The 25677-nt window shown below is 44.1% G+C and overlaps 1 protein-coding gene across 1 annotated transcript in view; it reads right to left on the reverse strand.

Annotated features, from left to right (window-relative positions):
- Positions 1 to 1233: 1233 nt before the first annotated feature.
- Positions 1234 to 25677, reverse strand: part of GTPBP10 (GTP binding protein 10) — a 44103-nt gene continuing 19659 nt past the window's right edge. Inside the window, exons 5-10 of the mRNA XM_073629700.1 lie at positions 7436 to 7509; positions 6889 to 6941; positions 5237 to 5344; positions 5009 to 5086; positions 4737 to 4860; positions 1234 to 1566 (exon numbers count right to left, since the gene is read on the reverse strand). Coding sequence (XP_073485801.1) covers positions 1328 to 1566; positions 4737 to 4860; positions 5009 to 5086; positions 5237 to 5344; positions 6889 to 6941; positions 7436 to 7509 — 676 coding nt within the window. The 3' untranslated portion in view covers positions 1234 to 1327. The remainder of the gene's footprint in view (positions 1567 to 4736; positions 4861 to 5008; positions 5087 to 5236; positions 5345 to 6888; positions 6942 to 7435; positions 7510 to 25677) is intronic.

The following is a 25677-nucleotide window of genomic DNA, read 5'->3' on the forward strand; positions in this document are numbered from 1 at the left end:
TACCGTTTGTATGGAAGACAAGTTCACGGCACACGCCCTTTGGACAAAAGTCTGATGCTTTGTCTGCGGAAAAAACTATCGTGTGTACGAGGCTTAAGAGAACCGTCAGCCATTGTGGCAGACGATTTGTAGTTCTCCATGAAGTACGAGGGCGCTGGTGAGCGCTCTTTTAGTCCATTGATTCTTCCTGCCCATATCAGAAGTACAGGCAGACTGCTTACAGAGCAGCAGCAGCCTGTCCATAAGGGGCTCTGCCCCCCTAATCTCCATGCGCCAGATTTCTAGATAGATTTCTACGAGGTTTTATTTTTAATTTTTGAAGCACATGATTAGAGCCTGAGGCTCTAATTGGCTTCAAAAAGATTGGGCAGTGCTCTGCGCCCCAAGCCCACCCACTTGTGTCAATAACGAATTAACATTCACTGTTGTCTTCCTGCTTCTCCTTCTGGCCAATCAGGACAGGAAGCGGGTCTTAAGACCAGATTGGCCAGGAGGAGAAGCGACCGGATTGGGCAGGAGAAGCCAGGGAAGCCGCCCGCTGGCTGGTGGGTTTGTTTGCCGCCCCCCCCAAAAAAAATTGAGCACCAGGCGCCACTGTTGGAGAGTCTGCAGGATCCTGAAATTGTAGCCATGATCTGCTGATTGCGGGCGCAATGCTTTAGTCTGCAATTAAAAAAAAATAATAAATGCACATTTTCTACCTGCAAAAAGATGTGCATTTATTACTTTTTTTTTTTTTTTTTTTACAAAATGTGAACTTTACTTTTAGGCTGGCCATGAGACTGAATGAGAGAAGTATTTGGATTCCCCCATCCATGCTAAACAGAGTAGGTGGACCAATCTGCAATGCTGACTACTGTATTCTGACAGCTGGCACCTGCAGTTGTCAGAATACCCAAACACTGACTACCTTTAATAGGATGCAGTCGCTGTTCGGGTAAGAATTTTAAGCCCGACTTCTTTGACTGGTGCCAACAGGATCAAGCAGAGAACGAATGTCAGCCGACGGAGCAGGAATTGGCCGAAATTCAACCTGTGTATGGCCAGCTCCAGGAAAGATTTGTCTTACACCAAATATAACCAGTTGCTTTCCAGGGCAGGTCTGTCTGTGACTGCATACTATGAAGCAACACAGAACAAGGTGGTTTCTTCCTGACACATTTAAAGTGCACACAAAGTGTTGATGTAAATGAAACAAACACTGCCAGGCTGAAAAAACAGCTAAGGCATCAGTTCTAAAAGAAAAAAAAATTTAATAGGGCTTACATACAAAAAAACTGTACAAAATCATACATAGAAATATACAAGGAACGGAGGACACTATGTATTAGGAGGATGAAGTTTGAATTTTAACAGTCACACTGGGAGATGTTATTTTATGGAGGCTTCGTAGCTTTTTCTGTGCAGCTTCTTGGATCTCCAGCTCTGCTTGTTCATCCAGCGATCTGCGGATACAGCGTGTGAGCTCCTCGATTCCACGGCCGGACACAACCGACACCGGAAGGATGTGTCTGAAGGCGATCTGCCGGTCAGGGACCAGCTCTTCAGGCAGAATGTGGAGATAATCTGGAAAGAAGAAAGCATTTTGAAGTCAGCAGAAAATTCAGAAAAGGTGACCATAGTTACTAAGAAGTGATCTAATCTGGTCATTTTGCACATACAGTGGCCTGGCTTCCACTTCCATCACTTGCTGGAAGGAACTTCACATTAAAGCTGAACTCTAGGCAAGTATCCTCATAAACAGATGGTATACATATAGGAGAGCTGATTTATCTGCCAGAAGATCGGCATTTCTATTTTATTTAGTCCTCAGATATACACAGCCCTGCCACTCAACACAGCCATGTGGAGGGCACCAGTTTTTCCGTTACCATTAGGGAAAGCACTGCTGACACCATCCAGCCCCGGCCTGCTGGAAAGTGAAGACTGATAAAGTTATCCCTCTTCACCTCCTGTCAGCTTGCACCCTTTTCTGCTAATCTATTAGTTCCAGGTGCTGCTCTATCTATAAAAAGATTAGTTATTCTGTCCAGCCAGACCAGGGCATCTTGGCATTACTCTTTAGGATTAACCCTGAGCCCAATACTTTACAAAAGCCAAGGCCTATCACCAGCAGAGCAAACATTAAGGCCCCTTTCACACTGGGTCGGTAGGGGGCGTCGGCGGTAAAACAGCGCTATTTTTAGCGCCGTTTTACCGCGGTATTCGGCCGCTAGCGGTGCGGTTTTAACCCCCCGCTGGCGGCCGAAAAAGGGTTAAAACCCCTCGTACAGCGCGGCTATAGCCGCGGTATTGCCGCGTATAGCCGCGCTGTCCCATTGATTTCAAGTGTGAAAGGGATCTTAGGTTTCATATGAAGCCTGTCCCTCAAGGTAGCTCCACAAACACAACCGGGCCTTCCCAGGGTGAAATACAGCCAAAGTGCTAGGACCCCTGTAGCCGACCACTCCATGTCAAAGACAGACCCCAGAGAAAAGTCTGAAGTGGAAGAAACGTAGTAACTATAAACTGCACCAGGGGTCTTCAAACTTTTCAAACAAAGGGCCAGTTTACTGTCCTTCAGACTTAAGGGGGGCCAAATTGTGGCCAGTGGGAGTAGAAAATGTCCCAGGCCCAGCTTCAGTGAAATTAAACATTGCTGGTTGGTGGTCAGTAGAAGGAGGAGTAGTGCCCCATCATTGGCATCAATGAAGGATTAGTGCCCCATCATAGGCATCAGTGGAAGGAATAGTGCCTCACCATTGGTGTCAGTGGAAGGAATAGTGCCTCACCATTGGTGTCAGTGGAAGGAATAGTGCCTCACCATTGGTGTCAGTGGAAGGAACAGTGCCCTATTGATGGTATCAGTGGGAGAAATAGTGCCCCATCACAGATATTAGTGGGAGCAATAGTGTCCCAAGGGCAAGATAAAGGCTAGCAAACTCGCACATCCATGCCTTTATGGACCTTGCTTTGTGCACTGGTCAAAATCATTTGGTGGAGGGGGGGGGAGTTATGGTGTGGCATTGTTTTTTAGGGGTTGGGCTTGGCTACTTAGTTCCAGTGAAGGGAACTGCGCATCAGTGCACAAAGCAAGGTCCATAAAGACATAGATGAGCCAGTTTGGGGTGGAGGAACTTGACCTCAACCAGATAGAACACCTTTGGGATGAATTAGAGAGAAGACTGCGAGTCAGGCCTTCTCATCCAACATTGTGGACAGCCTTCCCAGAAGATTTGAAGCTGTTATAGCTGCAAAGGGTGGGCCAGCTCAATATTGAACCCTATATACTAAGACGGGGATGCCATTACAGTTCATGTGCGTGTAAAGGCAGGTGTCCCAAGCATAACAAGTGCCATGGCTGTGTACTTCAACCTGAATAGATGGAGAGGGAGAAGTCAAGTCAAGTGCTTAAATCCTTGTTGTTGCAAGAGCTTTCCATGACAGCTTCAGCTCTCTGCCATCTACATCACCTCTCAAGTGCATGTAAACACAGGACAGACTTCTCCTTACTGAGCATATATAACCAGGCTGTAAACTCAACCCCCCCCCCCCCCATCCCCCCCTGGGCACGTGCGAGCCGCTGCATTGACTGCACTGTGTTATAATTTTTATTGATTTAATTCAATGACTTCACTGAGCTGAATGGCACTGCGCTTTTGTCATCTTCAGTGTGTCTAAAAAAATCCAATATCTGCCACTACTGTCCTCCTTAAAATTCTAAGGGCTCATTCATGCAGCAACAGACAGCTGCTGCAGCTGTCAGTTCCCGATGCAATGAACCAGCAGTAGGGGGCAGTGTGGTGTGCAATTTAGTGCATCAAAAAGTTCCTTTTTTTGTGCAAACATTCGAAATGCACAAAAGTGGCGCTTCATTTATGTCACTGTACAGCAACTCAGTGCATTTCACTGATGAACAGTGACATGCGATCCTGTCCAGTGCGCTGCAATAAAATCCAGCATGTCTGCTTTTTATCACAGCTCCCCACACCTCTGAGGTACGTTACAGTGTGAATAGGACAGAAAGAAAACAATTGTTTTCTGTGTGTCTTAGCGATGACCTGCGTTCTTCCAGTGCAGTAAAATGCAGGTCAGGAGAAGGGAGGGAGGAGCAGGGGAATGCATTGCCATCCTAGGCTATGTGGCTGTGTGTTTCTATTGATGCGCACAGTGTAGGGGTGGCTCCAAAGGATGCTGCAAGAGAAAGAAGTCTCCCTAAAACAGGAAACCTGGGGCAGCGATCATGGCACCATCTCAAACTGGAACATAGCCAAGGATTAAAAGATAAAGAAGCTGCATACTCAGTGAGCGATTAAATCAGCTGCTGAAAGTGCCTAAAAACTGAGGGTTTAATATCACTTTACAGCGATATTAAACCTGAAACCAAAAATGTCTTCTATTGCAGCTTACCAATTCTTAGATGCGGTGGTTGCATTAGTTTTCTTTTCAGTAGAATTTTCCCCTTGGTTGTCATTTGGTGAACTGTGCAGCAACACACCACCTGTACTAGAGCGCCCCCACTCTGGATGAAGGAGCACAAGTGGCAGATTTGGACAACAGCATTGTCAGTCTGGGGTGGGGTGGGGGGTGTTGGATATACTAGCAGTTTTAAATACACTAACAAATTGAAGTCAGACTCCAACTAACACTTCTTTACATCACATCTATGAATTGATGAGCTGCAATATAATAAATACTTACTTTTGCGTTTAATACAGCTTCAAGTACCTTCCAATCACTTTAAAAAGATTGCCTACCCTGTGGATTTTCCAGCTGTTTCATCAACTCCTGGAACTTTTCTTCTGCTCCCGGTACATCCATCTTATTGACAGCTAGTAAGGCAGGCTTGTCTAGAAGTTCCTCCTTGTACAATTCCAGCTCCTAGGACGTAACATTTTCACAGGTGCAGGATTAAGCTTATGGACTTTCCACTTAGTTTCAGCTTTCTAACAAACAGATGAAAACACACTAAACTATGGGGTCTGTGACCCAAGCAACTGTGTTGTAGCAAAACGAGGCTCTAACTCACCAAGATGAGCAGCTGCACTGTTTCAAATGCCGTTCTGAATGGAGTCTTAAAGGAGAGCTGGAATCCACCAACATCAACCTGGAAACACAGAGAACTCACTGATAAAATAAGCACAGCTAATTTATAAAAAAAAAAAAATCACTGAGAGAACAGATTCCATTGCCATAAGTATGGATTCACATAGCATTATACAGAGATGATATGCTGGATGTAAGTGCTCATACTCACCACAAACAGAAGCTGTTTTGTCCTCTCAACATGCTTCAGGAACTTGTGTCCCATTCCTCTGTTGATATGCGCTCCCTCTATTAAACCCGGGAGATCAGCCACCGAAATCTGGAACATGGATTAACAATCAGGCATTGTTAATGATACAAATATAGGTGTGGTGCGATTCTTAAAAAAAAAGTCATTACAAACGCAAGGACAAGAAAAAAATAAATAAATAAATCAACCGTGTACAAAACATGAACGGTTTGCCAACAAAAAACAAAATGTACAGGTGGATCTCAAAAAATTAGAATATCATTAAAAAGTTTGTTTATTTCAGTAACTTAATTAAAAAAAAAGTGAAACTCATTATATAGATTCAATACAGAGTGATATTTCAAGCATTTTTCGCTTAATTTTGAAGATTATGGTATATAGCTAGTAAAAACCCAAAACTCAGTATCTCAGAAAATTAGATTATTACATAGGACCAATAAAAACTAGGGATGCACCGAAATTTTGGCCGCCGAAACATATCGGCCGAAAATGGCCCTTTCAGCAAAAAGCCGAAAGAGAATTTTTGCCGATACCGAAAGGGGCGGGGCCTGGGCAGGGCTCCGCCCCCGCCCCTGGTGCCGCCTATCAGGGGGGGCTTCCTATATTGTAGAAGAGAGGAGAGCCGCCGCCTGTTTGATTACAGGGCCGGGAACATCACAGCTTTCATTTCAATAGTGCCCATCTGCAGCCTCACAAATGCCATGAATGCAGCACCCACCCTTGCCATGAATGCAGACTCACCATTGCCATCAGTGCAGCCTGATCAGGAGAAACTCCTGTTTTCTCGACAGCCTCTTTAATAGAAAGTCCCGCCTCCGACAGAACAGTCGTGTAATGGCAGAGCAGGAGACTGTACTTGCCTTTACACAGCCCGAAGAATGAACAGGAAATTCTCCTGTATGTACGGCACTCATCCCGCCCCCTCCCCATCTCCTCCAAGGCAGCCAGCATATATATCTTTTGTGGCCCCCAGTGCTCGGGGATTCGTTGGGGGCCACAAAAGATATACATGTCAAAATTAGCAGGCGGGCTGCCCGAAACCAGAACACGGGTCGCGATTGGCTTGTGGACCAGACTTTGGACATGCCTGCCCTAAAGCATGCACAGCTCAGTTTACATTCCGGCACAGCCTGTGTGCTGGGATGACTGCACTCCTGCGCCATCCACAAGAATGAGGTCATCTTGCACCAGCCAATCAAGACGGAGGAAGATCGGCACCGGCATGGTGTCGGACCATTGGAACAGAGTTAAATATTTTTGCTTTTAGTTCTGCTTTAAATCCAAGGTTGCCGGTGCCCCATAAGCCTGATTCTGCTCCTTTCCTCCTCCTAGCAATGAAGGTCACAACTTAAAATTGCCTGCTGGCATCTCAGCTGAAATCACAATACCCAAACTACAAAATTTTTATACACTAGGCTGTGCAAGGAGATGTTTTCACTCTTCTGTAGACTGTGCCAGCTTGCATTACAGTTGGTTCACTTTATGAGGCTTGTTCATCACATAGGAAGTGGATTTTAGACCGCCATACAGGAGCCTTTAGCTGTACTTGAACTTCTTTGCTTTCTGGTATAATGTATCCCAGCCATGAAATACAGCATAATCCTCATGATTACCTGCTTGAAGTCAGAATACATGATTTTCCCCAGCTCTGGCTTCACTGTTGTAACTGCAAAAGACATAGGAAGAATGCGTTTGCCCCAGATCACAATATAGGTGCTACAATCTACAATATGCTGACAAAGAACATGTTGAGAGGAGGAGAGATCAGAGCCTGCGGCTGCTTTTTCACTGTCCAGACTTGCTAGCAAACTGGGGGTTAAGAGAGGACACAACCATATTCCAACTACAGTTTAAAATTGTAACAGAGAAAGTCAGTCCATAGGAGGAGTATTTTTTTTTTGTTTTTGTTCAATCGGCGAATTAAACAAAAACAAAACAAAAAAAAAAAATTGACTCAATTTCCCCATCTACACATTCAATCCTCCCCCGCTGAGCTGTTGTATCCTAGCAGCAGACAGACATCCTTGTCATCAGAATACAGTGATCAGCGCTGCAGGCTATAGTGTACGGCACTGAGCGGGGAAGATCCAACAGGCTGACTGCACAGAAGTTGATCTGAATTTTCACAAACGTCATAATACAATAGAGCAGAAAACTCACACGGATAGTCAGCGATCTGAGGTTTGGCATGGGACACTTTACTAAGCAGAGACGATTTGCCAGCATTCGGAAACCTAATTTAAAGAAAATAAAAAAACATTAAAAAACATGACACTTTCCATATTAACGTTTAAGAACTTATGTTTTATATCTTTAAATCGTTTGTTCGAACAACAACAAATGTGCTGCACTAACACCCAAAAGCGATAAAACAAATGCCTTCAAAGCAATGTATAATAAAAAAAAAAATATAAAAGCACAAAGCCATTAGTGAAAAAATTTCAATAAGCTTCCCAAAAACAGACTTCCTCCACCATGATCCACCACCAAGAAATCCAAATCTGCTTATCAGATGTTAATGACTCACAACTTGCCCTGGAAGACGTCATCTATGACGAAACGCATCGGGAAGAGCCTGGCTGTAACCTCATCACACGGACCAGAAGTAAAACGGAAGTACGCAGTTAACGCAATCTGCACGTTTATTTATTTATTTTTTTTCACAGTGCTGTCTATCATTCCATTCTTGCGAGTGCACTTTTACTGGGTTTTATAATAAATGCATATAGTTTTCACATTATGTGAAGCATATGATTCTCTTATTTTGGGTACTTACCTTCACGCACTGATTGATTGTGGCAGATGTTGTTGAAGAGTCATCTGGATGAGGTAGAGTGGCTTTCCGGGGATTCACTTTCCAGAATATTGCTGGAAATGACCAGTGTGGAAACTTTTCCTTAATAAGGGTTAGACTCTTGTAAGTCATTAACATCTGGTAAACAGATTTGGATTTCTTGGTGGTGGATCATGGTGAAGGAAGCCTTTTTTCTGAAAGCTTATTGGAATTATTTCACAAGAGACTTTGAGCTTTTACATTTATCATACATTGCTTTTCAGAATTTGTTTTACCATATTTGGGTGTTATATAACAAATGTGCCGCACTATAACTATATGCGGTGATAGATATCTCATTGCGTGCTTGCTGCTTCGATTAATTAACTTTTTTTGTTTTCCATAAGCGCAGGAATTTTTCACATTTTATATTCGTATAAACAAACATTTACAAAAGGGTGCACATCTGTATGGTGTGCTGGGCTTTCTGATAACAAAGCCTAGCACTACATTTGTGCTTTCTGGCAGTCTTTGTTAATCCAATAGATTAGGTGGACCTTGTAGCAAGATGGAAGTTCTGTTTATAATATTTTCCTTCCGGAGTGATTACTGGGGAATGCAGAGTAGCCTAAATATTACAAGATGACATTCTGATCCACTAGTCCACGCAAGAGCATAGATTCATGAGATTTGGGCTGCTCCCCATTCCCTGGGATCTCAAATGGCAGAAGACAATGTAAGGACAGTATAAAATACTTTACTTTTTTTCTTTACAGGTATCCTTTGGACAAAGAATCAGCAGGACATTTCTCAAAGGAAGGGGGAATGGACATTATTAAAAAAGTTGCCATCTCTGCTAGAATATGGGAAGGTCCATGAATCCATCATCCTACTCCTTCTGTGTTCCTTTTAGCACAACAACTGCTAAGACATCAGCTATCTAGATTTAAGATGGCCATAGAAAATATTTTTTTAGTTAATTTTTTTTTTTTGTTTGATCAACCAGTGGGCTGAACTGAAAAAAAAAAAAAAAAAAAACAGACAAAAAAACGAATGGATTCCTCCATTCACACAAATAAGGTGGATGGAGGGATCCTCCCTGCTGGGGCAGTGTATTCTGGCAGTGTAAACCCTCCACTAACAAAATACACTGATCAGTGGCTGCAGCCACTTAACCTCCCTGGCGGTATGATTATTTCGGATTTTAGGTGCTGAAAGCGGTACAATTATTTTGCATGGAAATTTGGCGTTTTATATTGTAGGTCTGTAATTCTTAACAATAACACACTTAGATCTGTCCAAACAAGAGTCTAGTAGATATCCCGGGTATGATAAAGTTTGAAACACAAAAACATAAATTATAATATAATAAATAATTTAAAAAAATAAAAATAAATAGTAATAAAATAAATTTCCCCACGATTCACTATCGCTCAATTCTGCAAGTGTTCTAAATTACTAACGCTGTTTTCTAGCTGGTCTAAAGCCACTTTTGACGTAAAGGGACACTTTTTGGTTGCTATGGACAATCTCCAGTTTCCATTCAGAAAGAACAGTATATATCATATAAAACTGCATGCAGGGCATGGGCCAAAGCACTGGGGACGAAAGGGATGTGAAATGATTTCATACAGTACTGTAATCTGTAAGATTACAGTACTGTATGTGTTATGATTTTTACTTTTTTTAATTTGCCGCCAGGCTCCGCCCCCGTGCGTCGCGACGCTCGCAGGGAACGGAGCCTGGCAAGGAGAGGCTTCGGATGAGGACGGAGCCCGCAGACACAGCGGGGGACATCGCAGGATCCCGGGGACAAGGTAAGTAAAGCCACACCAGGATCCTGCGATGTAATCCCGAGTGTGGCTCGGGGTTACCGCTAATGGTCCTGAATTTTAACCCCGAGCCACACTCGGGAAAACCGCCAGGGAGGTTAATCGAGAAAATGTTTTCAACAAGCCATTGGATAGAAGCTGATCTAACGATCCATAGCTGACGAACAGGCACAGCCCCACATGAATAGAAATTTGGCCTGTCCCTGCTTGAAAGCCTTTTGGCTGCAGCTGGTATAGTCAGGTCCATAAATATTGGGACATCGACAATTCTAATCTTTTTGGCTCTATACACCACCACAATGGATTTGAAGTGAAACAAACAAGATTTGCTTTAACTGCAGACTTTCAGCTTTAATTTGAGGGTATTTACATCCAAATTAGGTGAATGGTGTAGGAATTACAACAGTTTGTATATGTGCCTCCCACTTTTTAAGGAACCAAAAGTAATGGGACAATTGGCTGCTCAGCTGTTTCATAGCCAGGTGTGTGTTATTCCCTCATTATCCCATTTACAAGGAGCAAATAAAAGGTCCAGAGTTCATTTCAAGTGTGCTATTTGCATTTGGAATTTGTTGCTGTCAACCCTCAATATGAGATCCAAAGAGCTGTCACTATCAGTGAAGCAAGCCATCATTAGGCTGAAAAAACAAAAACAAACCCATCAGAGAGATAGCAAAAAATAGGATTTTTATAACAGCTTACCTGTAAAATCCTTTTCTTTTGATGTACATCACGGGACACAGAGCCTCAGTAATTACTGATGGGTTATATGGGCATCACAAGGTGATTGGACACTGGTCACACCCTAGACAGGAAGTTCAACCCCCTATATAACCCCTCCCCTTACTGGGGATACCTCAGTTTTGTAGCAAAGCAATATAAGTATTAGAAGAGGGGCGGGACCTCGGTGTCCCGTGATGTACCTCAAAAGAAAAGGATTTTACAGGTAAGCTGTTATAAAAATCCTATTTCTTTCTCGTACATCACGGGACACAGAGCCTCAGTAATTACTGATGGGATGTCCCAGAGCAATGCTATTTGAGGAGAGGGGACCACACAACGTAGGGTGTAATCAGACCTGAGGACCTCGTACCGCTGCCTGCAGCACACTACGCCCAAAGGAGATATCCTCATGCCTTCTTACATCCACCTGATAAAATCTGGTGAATTTATGGACTGAAGACCAGGTTGCGGCCTTGCAGATTTGAGCCATAGAGGCCCGGTGAGGCACCGCCCAGGAAGTACTAATAGCCCTTGAGTGTGCCTTGATTTGAAAAGGTGGAATTTTCTGTTTCAAACCGTAAGCTTGAATAATCATTTGTCTAATCCATTTTGAAATGGTAGACTTTGATGCTGCCTGTCCTCTATTGGGACCTTCTGGCAGTATGAACAAAACATCCGTTTTGCGAATTTGAGCAGTAGCTTCCAGATAGGCCTTAACTGCTCTCACTACATCCAAGGAATGTAGTGACCTTTCTTCCGTAGAACAGGGATCTGGAAAAAAGGAAGGCAGAACAATATCTTGGTTTAGATGAAAATCTGAAACCACTTTTGGTAGAAAGCTAGGATGAGGGCGCAATACCACTCTATCCTTATGCAAGATTAAATAAGGCTCTTTACAGGAAAGAACTGCTAATTCTGATACTCTTCTAGCAGAAGAAATGGCTACCAGAAAAATTAACTTTCTTGTCAACAAGACCAAGGGAATTTGACGTATTGGTTCAAAAGGCTGTTTTTGTAAAACTGACAGAACCAAATTCAAGTCCCAGGGGTTTAGGGGCGCCTTAACCGGAGGATTAAGACGCATCACCCCCTGCATAAAGTTTCGGACCAAAGAATGTGAAGCAAGTGGCCGTTGAAATAATACTGATAAGGCCGAGACCTGGCCCTTGATGGTACTCAAGGCCAGCTTAATTTCTACTCCCATTTGTAGAAAGTCAAGAATTCTACCTATGACATATTTTCTGGGATGCCAACCCCTGGCTTCACACCAGGATACATAAGTCTTCCAGACTCTATGATAAATTACTCTGGAAGCTGGCTTCCTTGCATTGATCAAGGTAGAGATCACAGGACCTGAAAGCCCACGATTATTCAGAACATGGGTTTCAATAGCCAAACCGTCAAATTCAGCGTTTGTAAGGCAGGATGGAACACTGGACCTTGAGATAATAGGTCTGGACGTGACGGTAGGGTCCACGGGGAACCCACTGTCATCCTTACTATTTCTGCATACCAAGCTCTCCTGGGCCAAGCTGGGGCCACCAGAAGTACCGACTTCTTTTCCTGCCTGATCCTGCGAAGGAGTCGTGGCAGTAGCAGAATAGGAGGAAATGCATAAATCAGTGAGAACCGATGCCACGGAATCACCAACGCATCTGTCCCGCATGCAAGAGGATCCTTTGTTCTTGCCACAAACTTGTCGATCTTTTTGTTGAATCTGGATGCAAAGAGATTTACATCTGGAACCCCCCATCTTTGGCATATGGCCCAAAAGACGTCGGGGTGAAGAGACCATTCCCCTGGGACTAACCGCTGGCGACTCAAATAGTCCGCCTGCCAGTTCTCTATCCCCGGAATGAAAACTGCCGATATGCATGGCACATGCTTTTCTGCCCAGGCTAAAATCTGGTTCACTTCTCCCTGAGCTGCACGACTCCTGGTGCCTCCTTGATGATTGATATAAGCCACTGCTGTGGCATTGTCGGACTGGATCCTGACAGGGCAACCCTGTAGCCTGAGAGTCCAGGCCTTTAGGGCTAGATATGCCGCACGGATCTCCAGAATGTTGATGGGTAAGATACTTTCGATTTTGGACCATTCCCCTTGGACCGCAGACTGTTCCAGAACTGCTCCCCAACCCGAAAGACTGGCATCAGTTGTTACCACTGTCCAGGTAACCGGTAAAAAAAAGACTTCCCTTTTTGCAGGTTTTCGGGTATTAACCACCAACTGAGGCTCTGATGCACTGTAGGAGACAGACGCATCGGAAAATCTAATGCCTGCACTTTCTTGTTCCAGGCAGACAGGATACTGTGTTGCAGCAGTCTCGAATGAAACTGAACATAGGGAACTGCTTCGAATGAAGCCACCATCTTTCCCAGCAGCCTCATACAAAGGCGAACAGAAGGACCCTTTTTTATCCTGACTACCTGAATAAGTTCTTTTAAGGCACTGATCTTTGCCTGAGGTAAAAATACCTTCTCTTGGCTTGTATCTATGACCAGGCCCAAATACTCTAGTCTTCTTACTGGTTTTAAGAAAGACTTTTCTAAGTTGAGAATCCATCTAGGTATTCCAAGTAATTGACTGTGGTAACCAAGTTCTGGTCCAGGCAGGCTACCGACCGGTCTATCAAGAGCAGGTCGTCTAGGTATGCTATGACAGTTATACCTTGGGCCCTTAATCTGGCCAGAGGAGCAATGGCGACCCTAGGGGGGGGGCAGAGGGGGCCCTGACCCCCCCAACATTATGCTGTGCCCCACCATGTGCCCCCCCAAAAAAAAAATTTTTTTTTTTTTTTTTTTTTTTTTTTTTACAAAAAATCAATGTCTAAGAGGGAGAGAGTCCCCAGTCAGCTCCTGCGGGTGATTCCTCCCCCCTCCCCTGCTCGCTGACACTGCATAATGCGAGCGTTCACACAACCACGGCCGCCTGATCTGCTCCTTCACCTGCATCCTCATTGGCAGGGAGAAGAGCGAGTTACAGGAAGGACTCCACCAGGACTCTCAGTTACTGAAAAAACAGACTGATTTCTCCCATCCTTAGGACAGGAGGACCAGCCTGTAAATTCCAAGAGATGCCAGACCAGCGCTGTCAATAGCAGGGGCAGGACAGCAAGAGGAGGCTGGGGAACCCCACAGTGGCAGAACACCAGGGCCCGGAGGCAAGACAACCTTTGCAACCCTGATAGTTCTCCCACTGCTTTGGATCCTTATATTTTCTTGATATGCTGGTGACATATATCTCTTGTTTTCTGCCACCCTGGGGGACCCCAATACAGTAGGAAGGGAGCTCACTGCAGAACATGTGAAAGGGCCCGTTGTGGGGTCATAGTAAAGGGCCCCAGGATATATATATATATGCATTTAATAGTTGCCCCCCTACTTTTGTCCCTGTCCCCCCATGTGCCCCCCCTAAATTTGAAAGCTGGAGACGCCACTGCAGAGGAGGAGCCAAGATTTTTGTAAACACGCGAGGTGCAGTGGCTAGCCCCAAAGGCAGGGCTATAAACTGAAAGTGGCGTTTTTCTACTTCGAAACGCAAGTACTTTTGATGAGCAGGGAAAATGGGTACATGCAGGTACGCATCCTTAATGTCTATTTTACGCCAGAAATTCTCCTCCTTGTAGGACGGAGACTACTGATCGAATTGATTCCATGCGAAAGGATCAAATCTTTAGGAATCGGTTTAGATCCTTTAGATCCAGAATGGGTCTGACATCTCCATTTGGTTTTTGAACCATGAAAAGGTTTAAATAAAACCCCAAACCCTGCTCTTCCGTGGGAACCACCACTATGACCTTTTGCGACAATAGTCGCTCTAACGCTAGAAGAAGAAACTGCTTTTTCTCTGGATCTCTGGGAACATTTGATCTGAGGAGAGGGGAATCCTCGGAACTCCAGTTTGTAACCTAGAGTTATCGTGGAGACTACCCATCTGTCCTGGAAATCTTCCTGCCAGAGCTTTGAGAACTGTAGCAGTCTTCCTCCCACCCGAGCGAGCGGGGGCGCTCCTTCATAAAGAGGCTTTAGCGTCTTGTCTAGTAGGCTTCTTCCTCCAGGACTTCTTTTGTCCCTGGGGTCGACTCTGAAATTTATTTCTTGAGCCTGACGGAGGAGGCCGTCCCGACTGCCTGGAGTCTGATGCTCCTGGCACTGGGGAAAGAGCCCGTTTAAAAAAGGGACGTTTGCTCCTTTTCTTAACCGGTAAGAGTGTGCTTTTCCCACTAGAGATCTTTTGGATATAATTGTCCAAATCCTCTCCAAACAGCCTTGCACCACAAAATGGAAATCCAGCCAGAAGCTTCTTACATTGTGATTCGGCTGACCAATTTTTTTTAACCATAAGATTCTACGCATATGCACCAATCCAAGCCAAAGGCGAGAGGTTTGGATGATAGAATCTCCAATTGCGTCAACAGCAAAGCATAAAACCGCTGGAAGGTTGACCAACCCTTGGGCTTGCTGTTCAGGTAAAACTTTGAGGACCTGTTTAGCACGGTCTCTCAAGTATTGACAGACTCCGATTGCTGCCACTGCAGGTTGAGCTACTGAACCCGCTAAGGAAAAAATATTTTTTAACAGGAATTCCATTTTTTTTTATCAGTTGGATCCCTAAGCATCTGAGCATTGTCGACAGGACAAGTCAGACTTTTATTTACGGAGGAAATGGCGGCGTCAACTGCCGGTATACCCCACATTTTTCTAAATTTTTCCTCCATAGGATAAAGTGTTGAAAACTTTTTAGGTGGAAAAAAATGTTTATCTGGGTGATCCCACTCAGAATAAATGAGCTTTTCTAGCAAACTATGAACAGGAAAAGCACGTGTTGTTTGAGGAGGTTTCAGTGAACCCAAAGAAGAGGAGGGTTCTTTAACTGACTCAGATACGGGCAACTTAAATGTGGAGCGGACCAATCCAGCAAGAATTTGCACTAACACCTTCTCATCCTGAGAAGCTGAAGAGGGCCCTTCTCCACTTGAATCCCCAGAAGAGGAATCATTAGTCTCATCCCGATCCTCTGAGAGGGATTCCTCTCCTTTTTCCCCCAGAGTTCCTCTGCTTGAGGGTCCTGGGTAACAGAGGGAGACCTAGTGCGTTTTCTTCCACTGAGTGAAGATGCGATTAAAGCCATTAGTCTTTCCTCTAATCCATTAATGGTTGAGGAAAAAACCTCCTGCATAATTCATACAGGGGCTGAAGTGCCAGAAGCAGATGCAGCCCCTGACCCCGACGGCTCACCCTGGCCAGCCATCCCAGGTCCTTCAGGGGGGGAAGGTGCTGCAGAAGGGGGGTCCTCAGAGCCTGAGGGAGATCCCCTAGAGCCCCTGGTTTTCGGGGTCCTCAGGACAAGCATGGAGGGGGGGCTGGGGTGGAGGAGAGAGAAGGGTCGGTGGATGGGGAACCTGCCGAAAACACGGTAGCGGTGGCAGTGGTGCCGTATACTACCGCTGTTTGTACAGGCCACCCCGGCCCCCCTAAATCATGGGAGGAAGCATCCTTAAGGAGAAAACACCCCAACCCAACCTACCTGGAGCCTGGCTGGAGGAGCGTACAGCGTGGACACAGACAGACAGAACAAGCATGAAATGGTATGTGCTCTTAGCAGCCCCCGGTGGCAACAATAGGCATAGCATACATTTACTTAAAGGAGAAAACCTACTAGAATTAAAAAATTCTTGAGGAGTCTCCCTTACCTTATCCAGCTGCAGGGTTCTGTTATACAGACCCAATCTTCACCTCTCACAGTGGGCTCTGTTTGAAAAAACCTTCAGAGACTGGGGCCCCCTTGAATAGGAGGATCCGCAGTTCTGGCCCCGTAAAGCACCCTGCCAGGGATATGGCTAAAAAAACAAATACTGGATCCCGGGGTCCAGCTCTCTAAAAAGAGAAGCGTTACAGGTAAAACCTCGTTTCTTCAGACACGAGTCCCAGGTACCATCCAATTTGGCCTGAAAAAGCACTTTGAATGGATCCGGTTGCATGGCTTGCCCCAGTGTAGGATATTCCTTTGGAGCTCAGCACAGCACATCTTATTCGTGACCAACACCTAAGACACTGGCTAAAAAAACTGAGGTATCCCCAGTAAGGGGAGGGGTTATATAGGGAGTTGAACTTCCTGTCTAGGGTGTGACCAGTGTCCAATCACCTTGTGATACCCATATAACCCATCAGTAATTACTGAGGGTCTGTGTCCCGAGATGTACAAGAAAGAAACATTAGGTGTGGCCAAATCAACTGTTTGGAACATCCTTAAAAAAAAAACAATGCACCGGTGAGCTCAGCAACACCAAAAGACCCGGAAGACCATGGGAAACAACTGTGGTGGATGACCGAAGAATTCTTTCCCTGGTGAAGAAAACATCGTTCACAGCAGTTGGCCAGATCAAGAACACTCTCCAGGAGGTAGTTGTATGTGTGTCAAAGTCAACAATCAAGAAAAGACTTCACAAGAGTTAATACAGAGGGTTCACCACAAGATGTAAACCATTGGTGAGCCTCAAAAACAGGAAGGCCAGATTAGAGTTTGCCAAACATCATCTAAAAAAGGCTTCACAGTTCTGGAACAACATCCTATGGACAGATGAGACCAAGATCAACTTGTACCAGAGTGATTGGAAGAGAAGAGTAAGGAGAAGCAAAGGAACTACTCATGATCCAAAGCATACCACCTCATCAGTGAAGCATGGTGGTAGTGTCATGGCGTAGGCATGTATGGCTGCCAAAGGAACTGGTTCTCTTGTATTTATTGATGATGTGACTGCTGACAAAAGCAGCAGGATGAATTCTGAAGTTTTTCCCCAAGAACAAGCAGGAACTGAAGACATTTGCAGTAGAGGCCTGGCAGAGCATCACCAGGGATGAAACCCAGCATCTGGTGATGTCTATGCCTTCTCGACTTCAGGCTGTAATTGACTGCAAAGGATTTGCAACCAAGTATTAAAAAGTGAAAGTTTGATGGATGATTGTTAATCTGCCCCATTACTTTTGGTCCCTTAAAAAGTGGGAGGCACATATACAAACTGTTGTAATTCCTCACCGTTCACTTGAGTTGGATGTAAATACCCTCAAATAAAGCTGAAAGTCTGCAGTTAAAGAACATCTTGCTTGTTTCATTTCAAATCTATTGTGGTGGTGTATCGAGCCAAAAAGATTAGAATTGTGTCGATGTCAGAATATTTATCGACCTGACTGTATATCTAAAAGTTTCATATGCAAGATTTCTTCTTGACCAATTAGAGGCAGCATACATGCAGTCAGTAATTTCCTTACCTCTTCTGAGAAAGGAGGAAGAATCTGACAGGTAGTGATCGCTCAATAAGAGCCCTTGCACACTGGGGCGGGGGGCGGCGTCGGCGGTAAAACGCCGCTATTATTAGCGGCGTTTTACCGTCGGTATGCGGCCGCTAGCGGGCGGTTTTACCCCCCGCTAGCGGCCGAGAAAGGGTTAAATACCACCGCAAAGCGCCTCTGCAGAGGCGCATTGCCGGCAGTATAGCCGCGCCGTCCCATTGATTTCAATGGGAAGGAGCGGTATACACACCGCTCCTTCACCGCTCCGAAGATGCTGCTGACAGGACTTTTTTTACCGTCCTGCCAGCGCATCGCTCCAGTGTGCAAGCCCTCGGGGCTTGCACACTGGGATGACAGCAGCGGCACTTTCGGGGCGGTTTGCAGGCGCTATTATTAGCGCAATAGCGCCTGCAAACCGCCCCAGTGTGCAAGGGCTCTTAATGTAAGTGATAATCAAAGGCTTATGATTGCTGTAAATGCTCATCAGCCCGGTCACTGGCCTCAAATCAGTAAATGAGAGTATAAGGAAAATCAGAGCAATATTTTATATATATATATATATATTACACTGTATGGCCAAATGTTTGTGAATATCATTGCCTTCAGGTGTTTCTTGTGAAGGGTACTGTTAATATTCCAGCCGGCATACAAAGGCATTTCAATAGTGCGGTTGACACCTTGTGGTGACAGTTTAAGGAAGGGCCTTTCATGACTTTCCATGCAGGACTATAAAAGAAAAAAAAAAATGCGGTGTGCAATCCCCCCCCCCCCGTAGTTCATAATATACCAGACCCTTATCCATACTAGGCCATATGCCCTCAACACAAAGGGGACCTCCACCCCCAAAGCACCTTGTCTACATGTTGATGAGAACAAGGGCCTCTTCCCCACAACCCTGGCCTGGTGGTTGTGTGAGGGTAACTTATTGGAATCTGGGGTCCCTGTTCCACAATGGATCCCCCCAGATCCTGGCCCGCTGTGTGAATGAGGAGGGGTACAGAGTACCCCTCCTCATTCACAAATAAAGTAGACCGTTTGATTGCCTTTATGTGCCTTATTAAAAAAAATTATAAAATGCACCCTGATATAGATCCATTAGTTCTTGGCTAGCTCATTAAATGAAGGTCAGCTGTCCACAAATCTTTGGCCATATAGTGTATGTTTACAACTTAAAAGACATACTCAACACTGCATTGTATTTAGTGGGTACATGCTTTGAAAAGTAGTATTCCATCACAAATCGTATAAAAACAAATATAATGGTTGCTAAATAATGCAAAGACACAAGTGCACCTACGACCACTGATATTTTAGCTCTCAATTAAAAATGCCAATAATGATTATCTTCCCCTTAATAAAATATTACATCTTGCTACAACTACAGATTTTTATTATGTATGAAAAAAGGTCATCTCTTAGGAAGGTATTGTTAGATTCCACAACAATATCCTCATCAAAGGGAATCCACTAAAAGACAAACATACAATAAGAAAACAACAATTAGAGATCAAATGATGGAGCCGCTATTAGTGTAAAAGGTAAGAGAACATTTATTGCTGCTTTTCTACGAATCAAGCAGGCAGGTTTTGAGGGAAGGTCCATAAAAGGTTCATCTTTGAAGATAATTAAGGAGCTCTTTACCCAGCCACATTAAAGACAACCAGTAAATCACATCAAGGGATAAGAAAGGCAAGAAACACGGACCAAATGCCATGAACTGTATATAACCCAAGGCCTGGTAGCTATGTCATATCGTACTACAATTAGAGCCGAGGAAGCCGTTGGATGAGGGAAGAAGTTCAGTTGAATGTGGCCAAATACTACCAGCTATAACACCAAATGTTGCCAAAAAAACCTGGTTTGAGACGCAACTCCCAAGTATCTATTAATAATTAGATATACCAGGGCTCAAAATTTCTAGTCCTGAGCTACAAAGCCAGGCCTTAAAGTGATACTAAAGTCTCTCTCTTTTTTTTTTCTTCAAAAATAACACGTTATACTTACCTGCTCTGTGCAGTTGGTTTTGCAGAGCAGCCCAATACTCCTCTTCACAGCTCCCTCTTGGGCTCTCCTGGCCCCTCCCACCATCGAGTGCCCCCCACAGCAAGCAGCTTGCTATGGGGGCACCCAAGCCAAGCCACAGCTCTGTGTGTGCATTTAGACACAGAGCTTCGGTTCAGCCCTGCCCCTATCTCTCCCGATTGGCTAACTGACTTTGATTGACAGCAGTGGGTGCCAATTGCGCCACTGCTGTGTCTCAGCCAATCAGGAGGGAGAAAAGAAAGGGAATAGGGAGAAATTGCGCTCAGTGTTAAAAAAAACTGACTAAAAACGTGAAGTGAGTCCTGCAGCTAAAACACAATAACCCCAATACAAGGGCACACAAAATTGGACAATAGAAAAAATACTGTAGCGCTGGACTATAAATACGCATATAATGATGTATGCGAGTGGGCGGGACCCCATAAATGTGTAAATAAAGTGACTAATAAAAAACCATATAACATTTAGTCTAAATTAATCAAATAGATATATAGTGACATTTGAAAATCAATCAAGTGCACCTGCATTAAGTTTAAAGATCAGAAAATATTAGAAAAGTGAGTTCTAAAAATATGACAAACTAAAAGTGAATAAAGATAAACCAATGTGACAGCAAAAATGGATACAAATATTATGTCAACATGAACCATCTAATCACTAATAGTGCTGATTTTAGTGATCGCAAATGAAAAGGAAATGAATGCAGTCCCAAAAAAATCTCAAACAGGTTCCAAAGCGTAGTGACACTTCCAACACAGAGTCTGGTTCAGTATTCCACCGCAGCTGTTACCCACCACCAAGGGATAAAAATTGGAGGCTTACCGGACAGCCTGCGACCACCCTTATTCAGGGGGGTCAAAACAGGCTCAGTAGAAATATGTGAGTCCGGATGATATCCTCACCAATGTTCTCCAGGTGTTCTCCAGATATCTAACATGTCAAACCAAGAGGGGCTTCCAACCAGGATGCAGCTAGGACTTGTCCATAAGATGCAGCAAAGTATTGGCCATAAATAACCCCAGAAAAAGAAAAAAAATACTCCGGTAGTGCAGAGCAATCTGGCCAGTTTATTAAAAGTTCATACAAACAAGTAAAACGAAGTTCTGACGGGGAGAAATGAAAACAAGCTCCACCGCCGTTTAAAATCCAATCGCGCATGCGCGACCCGTGCTCACGTTGTGACCCTACGGCCGTTTCGTCACAACTGACGTCATCAGGGGTACGTGGCCACGCTCGCGCATGCGCTTTAAATACAGAAGCGGCAAAGCGGCTTAGCTCATTCATTGGCTGAGGGGGAACGAGGGTGGGTGATGATGCTATCTTACTCATCAGCCTAATGAAAACCACCCATGCATATATCTTTCCTTATTGTGAACCTGGAAAAGATAAATAATAAAAAGCAGAGCTATATGCCATGCTACGCCATCTGGTGGCTACAAAAAAGAAGTGCAGAACACACTCCAAAAATTCTTTATACGTGTGGAAACATTAAACAGCTTCCAAACTCGGGGGTGTGTATTCCACACTACCATCTAGTGGCGAAAATAAAATAATTCACTGGTATAAAAAATATGATAAACTGCACAGGATTAATATGCATAAAGACCAGAATAAATATGGGTGGATTTAAGTTCCCCATCAGCCATATCTTCCATAAAAAAATGTATACATAAACATGATTACATTATATTAAAAGCATCCTCATGTGTATATCAAAAGAAAAAGGGACACTTAATTGTCCAAAAATATCTAGGGGCACATAATAGATATATCTATGTTAATGAATTGTCAAATGAAAATACATATCAAAAAAGAGGAAAAAAAAAAAAAAGAGGAAAAAAAACGGGAGGGGGAATCATCTGTAGAAATTTCATTTCAACTATTATGAATCAACCATAGAAAGATTCCTTTCAACTATTGTTAATGAAGCAATTGATATCCCACTCTATGTTCAACCCATTCGGGGCATGGGAACCCAATCTGTAGATCCAGCTGGTTTCGGATCTAGAGATGGTTCTTTTTCCATTACTTCCCCGCCAATGGGGAACATACTTCTCAATGCCGATAAACACAGTTCCCTTAGGATTCCTACCGTGTACTGCATCGTAATGCCTAGAGACACTGTGTTTATCGAAGCCCTGCTTAATGTTGGTGATGTGTTCCGCCAACCTCACCTTAAGTTTCCTAACAGTACGGCCAACATACTCCAACCCACATGGACACCTCAGCAAATATACTACACATTTGCTTGTGCATGTGATAAGTGATTTGATGGAGTATGTGGCACCCGTACCACTAGAGGTAAATTCCGTTATTCTCCTGTCTCGTAATGAGTTGATACTGCAAACATTACATCTCCTACAAGGGGAGAATCCTTTTAAGTCCCCAAAGAAAGTGGGGCGTTTAGGTGGGACAGGGATATTTGGTGCCAACAAATGTCTAAAACTGGTGGCCCCCCTGAATAAAACTCTCGGTTTATCAGACAAAAGGGGTCCCAAGACTCGATCATTTTTAATAACGGACCAATGTTTTCTTATAATTCTTTTAATGGCCCAGTGTTGGCTTGAATAGGTTGTAATGAAGGCCAACCCAAAATCCTCCCTGTCTACTACCTGAGGAGGTTTATCACGCAATAATTCCTCACGCTCCCTGTTCCCTATATCCACAATTAGGGAGTCCAGCACAGCAGCATCATAACCTTTGGTCAGAAACCTCGATTTCAAATTCAAGGCCTCCCTATGGAACTCATTAACATCAGAGCAATTTCGTCTCAAACGCAGGAACTGGCCCTTAGGCACGGCAGATAGCCAGGACTGATGATGACAAGAGTCAAGTGGTATAAAACTATTCCTATCCGTTGTTTTGAAATAGGTCGAAGTAGTAATGGTATCATTAACAATAGTGATGGCTAAGTCCAAAAAGTGTATTTGAGTGGAACTAGCCTCATGGGTAAGTGATATACCTCTATCATTATTGTTAAGTGCTGATAAAAAGGTGGTCACAGAATTGATGTCGCCGTCCCAGATGAATAGGACATCATCAATAAATCTCCTCCACATGACCAGCTGGGGAGGACTGTCCTTCAATACCACATCCTCCTCCCACTTGGCCATGAAGAGGTTGGCCATACTGGGAGCAAATTTAGCTCCCATGGCCACTCCCTTCGTTTGTAGATAATGTGTGCCACCATACCAGAAATGGTTGTGCTCCATCGAGAAGTCCAGTAGCTCCATCACGAAATTACATTGCGTGATGGAGATACTGGAGTCTCGATAGAGGAAATAACGCACAGCCTCGTGTCCTAGACTATGGGATATGGAGGTGTACAATGATGCGACATCAGCTGTCACCAGCATATATGTAGCTTTCCATTCCACTTGTCTTAATATATTAAGGACATGTTTAGTGTCCCTGAGATAGGAGGGAGTGCCCACCACCAGTGGTTGTAGGAAGAAATCGATATACTTCCCAATACGCGAGGTTACCGAATCAATACCACTGATGATGGGCCTCCCTGGTGGGTTGATCAAGGTCTTATGAATTTTCGGCAGTATATATATTACCGGTAACCGGGGGGCTAAAGGGACCAAATACTCCCTCTCCTTTTTATCAAGGATCCCCAAGTCATGGCCTTTCTCAATCAGAACCCTAAGTTCCTGCTTGAAACCAAAGGTTGGATCGGCAGGTAAAGAAGAGTATGTATTCGTATCCGAAAGGATTCTTAGAATTTCATTGTTATAGGAATCATGATCCATGATCACTATTGCTCCGCCTTTATCGGCGGGGCGTATTACAATGTCCTTTCTATTCATCAAGGCCTCCAAACCAGCTTTGATATTAAGTTGCATCTGTACTGGCCTAATATTTAAATTGGCCAAATCATTTAGCACCAAATCCCGAAAAACGGTAACATTCGGTGCCCCAGTGCTAGGAGGGTTAAAAAGTGATGCATTTTTTAATCCTGAGTGTGTCACTACAGAAGCCTCCCTACTCAGCTGCCTGGCAGGGTTACTTAAAACGTATCTTTTTATGTTTAATTTCCGTGTGTATTTTTGCACATCTATGAACGTTTGGAATTTGTTAAGATTCCGTGGTGGTACGAACTTTAAACCCTTAGCAAGGGTAGAGAGTTCTTCCTTAGAAATTTCCTTGGTGCTTAAATTTATAATGCCACTTATATCCTCCTCCTTTTTGGGGTGAAGCTTCCTCCCCCCTCTGCACCCTCTCTTGCATCTCCGTTTCTTTTGTTCCTTCCCCTCCCGGCCGACTGAAAATCCCGATAAGGACGGTTGTCTCCAGTGTGCCGGTTATGGGAGGAATCTGAGGGATTATGGTCCCTATTAAAATTTGATGCGTTATCATTCGTGCCATCATATAAAGGAGAAAATCTGTTCGCCACATTGACTCCATATTGATCACATGCTTCATCATTATTACGTTGGTTTCCTCGGGGTCTTTGGCCCTGAGAATCGGAACGTCGTTGGTTACTACCAAAGTCGTGATGTACTTCCCGTTCATTCAGTCGTCTCCAAGGTAGGGGGGACCGACGTCGTGATTGGGAGGAAGAATTCCTCCTGCCCCCCCTACCTCTCATGTAATGAGGGTGTCCCCGAGGTCTAGCACCTCCCCATGAGTGAGGGGAGGGAGGGTAACCCTGAGGTGTCTCCAACCCAGTGTTCCTATGAATACCTTGGGACCCGAGCTCAACTTGGGCCCTAGGAATGTTACTAGAAGCAATAGTGGTGGGGGGATCAATAGGGGCGGGGACTTGCCACTTGAACACCAGGTTATCCCTGTAGTCCTTGGCATCCCTGTTGTACTTCTTCCTTTTCTTTAATTTTTGTTCTGACTCCTCCTTAATCAGGAGAGTCTTCAAGAGTTTTATTCAGGGGGGCCACCAGTTTTAGACATTTGTTGGCACCAAATATCCCTGTCCCACCTAAACGCCCCACTTTCTTTGGGGACTTAAAAGGATTCTCCCCTTGTAGGAGATGTAATGTTTGCAGTATCAACTCATTACGAGACAGGAGAATAACGGAATTTACCTCTAGTGGTACGGGTGCCACATACTCCATCAAATCACTTATCACATGCACAAGCAAATGTGTAGTATATTTGCTGAGGTGTCCATGTGGGTTGGAGTATGTTGGCCGTACTGTTAGGAAACTTAAGGTGAGGTTGGCGGAACACATCACCAACATTAAGCAGGGCTTCGATAAACACAGTGTCTCTAGGCATTACGATGCAGTACACGGTAGGAATCCTAAGGGAACTGTGTTTATCGGCATTGAGAAGTATGTTCCCCATTGGCGGGGAAGTAATGGAAAAAGAACCATCTCTAGATCCGAAACCAGCTGGATCTACAGATTGGGTTCCCATGCCCCGAATGGGTTGAACATAGAGTGGGATATCAATTGCTTCATTAACAATAGTTGAAAGGAATCTTTCTATGGTTGATTCATAATAGTTGAAATGAAATTTCTACAGATGATTCCCCCTCCCGTTTTTTTTCCTCTTTTTTTTTTTTTTCCTCTTTTTTGATATGTATTTTCATTTGACAATTCATTAACATAGATATATCTATTATGTGCCCCTAGATATTTTTGGACAATTAAGTGTCCCTTTTTCTTTTGATATACACATGAGGATGCTTTTAATATAATGTAATCATGTTTATGTATACATTTTTTTATGGAAGATATGGCTGATGGGGAACTTAAATCCACCCATATTTATTCT

Source organism: Aquarana catesbeiana, linkage group LG05 (assembly GCF_042186555.1).
Source record: "Aquarana catesbeiana isolate 2022-GZ linkage group LG05, ASM4218655v1, whole genome shotgun sequence".
Classification (NCBI taxonomy): domain Eukaryota; kingdom Metazoa; phylum Chordata; class Amphibia; order Anura; family Ranidae; genus Aquarana; species Aquarana catesbeiana.